Consider the following 7,467-nt stretch of genomic DNA (forward strand, 5'->3'; position numbering starts at 1 on the left):
CCAGAACAGCCCGGTGAAAACTAACATTGTCCCATAAAACCACAAATCTAGCAGGCTCCTGATCTGAATCAGGGACAAGCATTGTGTAAATTGCATCCAAAAAAGTGAGCATAATGTACGGACCCAGTGTGGCATTGTGATGGAGGACCCCGTTTTGAGTGATGGCAGCACAGAATTATATTACCACCACGCTGTCCAGGGACATTGGTAATTGCCCTCTGTCCTATTACATTTCTTCTGCGGCGCCTGGTTTTGGTGAGGTTGAAGCCAACCTTTTTGTGTGTAAGCAGTTGGAAAAAACTGTAAGTAAATATACTTTAAAGTATTACTTACAGTTTTTTCCAACTGCTTACACACAAAATCTTTTCATGTCACACGATTTTTAAAACCTCTCACTCAAAGTGCAAAACTACACACCAAATATCCAAAACCATAAGCTATTTCTCAGCCTTTGACTCAGTTGTCAATTGCATAAAACACTTTTTTCAAAACACTACACAAAATTCTCTACCCAAAACACAAAAATCTAACAGGAAGTGACTTGCTTTCCTTTTCCAAACACAACCAATCAAAATGCTACACAAAATGCTACACTTTTCTAAATCCCATAGAGGAATTCTTCTCAGCCTGGCGATGGAAAGTGTATGATCGCCAACCCTATGCCCGCATGCCGCTTTTCCAGGCAATGGAGGACGCATGTGGGGACATAGAGGTTGCCTCTGTCCAAGGTTGGATACGCCATGCTAGGAGATACTTCCCTCGATGTTTGGCAAGAGAAAACGTATCTTGTGACGTGGACGAAGTATTGTGCCCCCCCCCCCCCCCACCCCACCTACTCCTGGACTGCCCCCCCGGGACCCCACACACACAATTGTGTTCTTTACTGTATTCTAAAGAATATACCTTTGGTTTACATATGTTTATGGTTTTGTTGTATGCTACTGTATACAACAGTAATGTTTGGCCTAATAAATATTTTCTGTTTCTACATTGCATTGGTGTTTACAGTGCACTTGTTACCCCTCTCACTTTACAATAGTATTTATATTTTTCAACTATTCAACTTTTAGTTATGTTCCACCACATTCCTAAAGAAAATATGTAACTTTTTACTCCATTACATTTTCCCTGACACCCAAAAGTACTTGTTACATTTTGAATGCGTAGCAGGACAGGAACATGGTCCATTTCAAGCACTTATCAAGAGAACATCCCTGGTCATCCCTACTGCCTCTGGTCTGGTCGACTGGCTAAACACAAATGCTTCGTTTGTAAATGATGAGTGTTGTAGTGTGCTCCTGGCTATCCGTAAATAAAAGAAAGAAAAGAAAATCATGATGTCTTGTTTGCTTAATATGAGGAATTTGAAATGATTCATACTTTGACTTCCGATACCTAAGTATATTTTAGCAATTATATTTACTTTTGATACTAAAGTATATTTAAAACCAAATACTTTTAGACTAACTCAAGTAGTATTTTACCGGGTGACGTTCACTTTTACTTAAGTCATTATTTTCTTTTAAGGTACTGTATCTTTACTTTGACTCAAGTATGACAATTAGGTACTTTATACACCACTGCAGCTAGGTCTTTCGAGGTCATCAATATGGTAGTGGTTCCCAAGTTATTTGCTCTCTGAGGCTGTTGGTGTTTTCTTGTGACCCATGCAAAACCACAAATAAAACCAATATTTTGGGAGTCTGCAACCCAAGCGGAGTTAGCGGTGATTGACCATGGGGCACGAGTTCCGACCCACCATTTGGGAAACAAAGCAATGTCAAATACTCCCAGGGTTTTACTGTAGTATATTCAGCCTCTTTACCAAGGAATATGTATGACTGAGGCAGTATTATAGTGTGTCATGTTACACTGTCACTGAACCAAAACAAAGACCCTCAGGTTGATCCATGAGATAAGATATGGTCATATGGTCTTAAACACTGCTTGATGTGCCCATCTCTATGCACCATTCATGTGTGGTGGTGGATATACATTTGTTAGCCTTGTGACTGGAATTGCCTTAACGTGTTCAGTACAAGAGAGAGGATGCAGGGTTATTATTGTGCCACCAGAGGGCATCATTCAACTTCTTGACAGATCATGGTAGTAGTGACTGGTCGGGACAAGGCAGCAATATTCCTCAATGGAAATGTATGATGGAGATGAGGGTAGTCATATTTCCCACACTTTTGGTTGATCTTGTATAAGGGGTTTGTGTCATATGTGAATTGTGCTGTTATGTATTTATTGTCGAATCCAAATGCCACAAGTTGCCTATGGGAAGAATTTAGTAGGATATTATATTTTATTCTACTCTATTCTATCCAACAGTCAAGTGAATAATATCTAAATGCCTGTATTCTAAAATGTGACCAAAATGAACTACAGAACTGTAAATAAGTAGCTATAATTGATCAAGATCAATCTTTTTTTGGCGACAAAAACAAACAGATAGCCTACAACAAATATTTAACATTTACGCACATAACTACTTTTACCGAAGTAAAACTAATCCCTGTTGATTTATATTTGGCGAATTCACTATGGACCTCCTTTCTACTTTGACGCAGCACGTGCTGACTCACAAGCCCAGTATTAAGGGCGTTAATACCTATGATGGTTTGCTTTGGGCCACTGTATGTGCGCTCACATCTGGCAGCATCTGGAGTAAGCGTGCTTCTCAAGTTTATAAAGTAATCCAACTTCACGCAAATTGCAGAGTGGGAGTAGGAGACGGAGAGGAAAGGGCATTTCAAGAGTGCAGTATTTTGGCACCAAAGTCAGGTAAAGCTATACATTTTTTAATCCAAATATGTTTTTCGTTTTTTTTACCATTAGAAATACAGTTTCGTTTTGCTGTACATTGTCTACGTCACAAAGAAACAAGGTAACTTCTTTATGATGTCTTTTGAAGATTGATATTTTTTTTCTTCTATCTTGTAATAAGCTATCCTAATTGTTAAAATCAAATACATTTTGTAGACACGGTATTGTTGATGTAATAATACTTGAAATAATGTATAGCCTTTTTACAGCCTTTATTACATGTAGTCCTGTAACGTTCAGTTGTATTTTCAGGAGCCTAATTCAATCAATCAATTCACTTAATTCAAGAAATGAAATATTATCTTTAATTTAGCCTTATTTGTTCCTCTTCCAATGTATTTATCTTAAATGTTCATCTTCCTTGATTGACAGCAGGTATCTAAAGGGGGAAAAATGGAACTGAAACCGTTACTAAGGCAGGTGGGCTCGATAGTCCGTGCCATCCTGACATTCCTCTTTGCCCTGGTGGTGCTGGGGGTGATGGTGTGGGCCTATGTCCAGGGCTTCCAGCTGGCCACCTCCCCATATGGCATCATCTCCTTCGGCTTTTACGGCCTCCTGCTGGGGCTCCATGTCCTGGTCCAGAGCCTGTTTGCCTTCGTGGAGCACCGCCGCATGAGGGCCCGGTGCAAGGCCTGCACCTTCACCAAGACCATTGGCTTCACTATCTCAGCCTACCAGGAGGACCCAGAGTACCTGCGCGAGTGCCTCAACTCCATTCGGGCCCTCAAGTACCCTCCAGAGCTGCTGCGGGTCATCATGGTGGTGGATGGGAACTCAGAGGACGACATCTACATGTTGGAGATGTTTAGGGAGGTGTTTGCAGACCAGGACCCTGGCTGTTACGTGTGGAGGAATAACTACCACACATGGGACCCCACCCAGACCCAGAAGGCAGGCATCCTCGAGATGATAGGCCCCGCTGGGGACGCTAGTTATGGGCTGGGAGAGGACCCCCAGAGGAGGGAGGTGGAGGATCTGATCAACAGCAGGAGGTGTGTGTGCATCATGCAGAAGTGGGGTGGAAAGAGGGAGGTGATGTACACAGCGTTCAAGGCACTGGGACAGTCGGTGGACTACATACAGGTGAGGAGATGATTTACATCTCTTGACATTAGGGAAATACTGTATTTCATTTTTTTTTAAACACCTTGGATCAGAGCACACAGTATCTTCATTCTGTTTCTTGTCCTATAATGTTAATAATTGTTAATAGTTCATGTTAATAATAATGTCTCTCTCTCGCGCTCTCTCGCTCTCTCTCGCTCTCTCTCTCTCTGTTTCTCTCTGTTTTTTTTCTCTCTCTCTCTCTCTCTCTCTCTCTCTCTCTCTCTGTTTCTCTCTGCTTCTCTCTCTCTCTCCTCCAGGTGTGTGACTCTGACACCAAGCTAGACCCCCTAGCTACGGTGGAGCTGTGTAAGGTTCTGGAGAGCAACCAGAAGTATGGGGCGGTGGGAGGAGACGTGATGATCCTCAACCTCAAGGAGTCCTACATCAGCTTCATGAGCAGCCTGCGCTACTGGATGGCGTTCAACATCGAGAGGTCCTGCCAGTCCTTCTTCAACTGTGTCTCCTGCATCAGCGGCCCCCTGGGTAAGGAAATGACATTTTCCTGTGACCGCGATAAACATGAGTCATAACCTTGCTTCTCTTGTTTATGTTACTGGGAGTCGTGTAATATTATGTTATTTGTATTCAGTAACATAGCTGTGATACAATTTGAATGTAAATGCATGTAAACTGCAGTACTATAACATAGATTTGGTTTCATCCTCAGGTCTGTACAGGAATGACCTCCTCCAGCAGTTCTTAGAGTCCTGGTACAACCAGAAGTTTCTGGGGACTCACTGTACATTTGGCGATGACAGACATCTCACTAACCGCATGCTCAGCATGGGCTATGCCACCAAGTGAGTATACATTTCTTCACAAATACTCCTCATACACAAATAAACTGAATCACAACACTTTACTGGAGATAAGATGATAATAGACTCATTCATCATCATCCATCCTCTGCTCTCAGATACACGGCCCGCTCCAAGTGTTACACGGAGACGCCAGGCCAGTTCCTCCGGTGGCTCAACCAGCAGACGCGCTGGACCAAGTCTTACTTCCGCGAGTGGCTCTACAATGCCATGTGGTGGCACAAGCACCACCTGTGGATGACCTACGAGTCCATCGTCTCTGGTGTCTTCCCCTTCTTCGTCACGGCCACCATCATCCAGCTGTTCTGGACAGGCACCCTGTGGGACATCCTCTGGGTCCTCTGCTGCATCCAGCTCATCGGCCTGATCAAAGCAGCCTATGCCTGCATCCTGCGCCGTGACCTGGTCATGGTGTTCATGTCTCTCTACTCTGCCCTCTACATGACCAGCCTGCTGCCCGCCAAGTACTTTGCCATCATCACCATGAACAAGAGCAGCTGGGGCACGTCAGGCCGCCGCAAGATGGTTGGGAACTACATCCCCCTGCTGCCTCTGTCGGTGTGGGCGGCCATCTTGCTGGGCGGGTCCTGCTACACCATCTACAAGGAGAGCCAGAAGGGCTGGTTCACGCCGGCTAAGGTCCTAGAGACCAGGTTTCTGATCTACGGCTGTGTGGCGTACGTCTGCTACTGGTTCCTCATGATCTTCCTCTACTGGGTGTGGTTCCGCAGGCTGTGTAGGAAACGCTCCCAAAGTTATGACGTAAGCGTATAGGGATAGTTTTCTATACAAGGGGAAAAAACTGGATATTTAGTATTTATTTAGTATTTTGTACATCAAAGATTTTTCATTTATTTATTTCATCTTGCAGTACAGTAGCTGTTTGTGAACATATAAACTTTATGCAGCTGCTAAATCAACTGAACCAGAGAATATGTAAATGTATATAATGTACCGTACAGTATATGAGAACAATTACCTAGACTCTGGGAAGCTTTATCCAGAATAGTGTCAAAGATGAGAATATATTGTTGATAACTACAGTTTGCCGTGCTACTGAAGATGGAGAAAGGAGTTGTTAGTTGTTAAGAGAGTGAATATTTGACATTCAGTTGTCTTTACACATACTTTATAACAGAAACTGTATATGGAAGCAATATAGTATACCTCTCAGGAGTCCTCTCAGCAGTTGATGATAAGACTAATAATCTGTTCTAGATGGCCCTTGATTTGCTGTTGCTTATTTCTACTGACTTCCTAACGAACGAAGTGTTACATTTATTTAATATAAGGATTTGTAATCTCTCTTGAGCACAACAACTGTTATTAGATCACGCTGTAAATGACTTGATATGTGCCTTACACAACAAAAATACTATATCAGACATAGTACCTTTTCTTTTTTTTAAAATATACTTCTCTCAATAATGCACTGGAAATTGGTCTGGATTTTAATCACAGCTTTTTTAAAAACGTTACCTTGGAAGCAAACTAGCAAAATGTCTTGTGGTTGGTTCTAAGTGAAGCTATTTATTTCAGTGTAAATAATAGTGACAGACTGCGCAATAAGACAATCATATATGTGATGTCCACTCCCAGGGATGCGTTGTGAAGCCCTGTGAGATAGACGGACAATGGTTCTGCTGTCATGTTGAGTATAGACATGAGAGATGCACCTGGCTCGGTTTGAACTGAACTGACTGAGCACATCGGTATAGATTGTTTATGCACATTTTTCATTGTATGTGATGATTTCCTTTATCATGTTATTTTGCAAATGCGAATGAATGTATATATGTTTTGGGAATTTGATAAAAATGAGAAAATAAAAAGGAAGTATTGTGTGAGGAAAATGAAGTATAGTAGCCTACTGTTGATTTGTTGAGGAGGGATTGTTTTGGTTACCACACCCATCTCTCAATGATCCTAGGATGTTGAAATCAGTGTCTTGGTGGTTGCTTCATCTGACTCCACTATCAATGCTAACTATACCCCTGATTTCCCTGACAGTTGATAGGTAAGAGTAATTCCCAAAATTTCGATAACCCATAATCTACCATTTATTCCTTTACTGTAGCCCCTAATACTGGCCCCTAGTTTACAATGGAATGTCTGCATGATGTACTATCCACTAATGGTTCTGTTGACTGTAGGAAAGACGTGCCATTTCCATTGTGCAACACATGATAATCTGAGAAATTAGAGGTTCTGTTAGAGACATCTATCATCAGAAGGGTCATCGTTGCTCATCAAGAGGTATAATTACTGATGTAGAGTCAACATTTCTGACCTCTCAGGGCAGTTAGAGGGCCAGTTGCTTTGCATTGGTTTCATTTGACTGGTAGAGGGAGGAGAGTCTTTGTTGCTGTTTTTGTTCCATACAAACACTTTTATGACAGGTCTGGGTGGGTGGAAGTTCTAAAAGAGGCTGAAAACAGTTCATTACTGTATATACTAATTGTGTAAGTGACACCCATTTGTTTTTAAACACTGCTATGTAACAATAACAGAGTGTTAAAGAGCCTGTCTTGCAGAGAAAATATTAGCTGTGTGAAGCATCATGCTGGGGGCAGCAGGTAGCCTAGCGGTTAAGAGTGTTGGGCCAGTAACCGAAAGGTCACAGGTTCAAATCGCTTAACCGGCAAGGTTGAAACATATGCCGATCTGCCCATGAGCAAGGCAGTTAACCCCCAACAACTGGTGACATGGA

At 42.3% G+C, this 7,467-nt stretch overlaps 1 protein-coding gene across 1 annotated transcript; it reads left to right on the forward strand.

The window, feature by feature from the left end:
* The first annotated feature begins 3,149 nt into the window (after positions 1–3,149).
* LOC110510523 (hyaluronan synthase 1) lies at positions 3,150–6,614 on the forward strand. Its single transcript, XM_021591887.3, has 4 exons — positions 3,150–3,915; positions 4,197–4,422; positions 4,607–4,739; positions 4,856–6,614. Exons 1-4 carry the CDS (start codon positions 3,223–3,225, stop codon positions 5,529–5,531), a joined length of 1,728 nt encoding a protein of 575 aa, XP_021447562.1. The 5' UTR covers positions 3,150–3,222; the 3' UTR covers positions 5,532–6,614.
* The last annotated feature ends 853 nt before the right edge of the window (positions 6,615–7,467 follow it).

This window comes from Oncorhynchus mykiss, chromosome 3, assembly GCF_057628025.1.
Source record: "Oncorhynchus mykiss isolate SJ-2025 chromosome 3, ASM5762802v1, whole genome shotgun sequence".
In the NCBI taxonomy this organism is placed as follows: domain Eukaryota; kingdom Metazoa; phylum Chordata; class Actinopteri; order Salmoniformes; family Salmonidae; genus Oncorhynchus; species Oncorhynchus mykiss.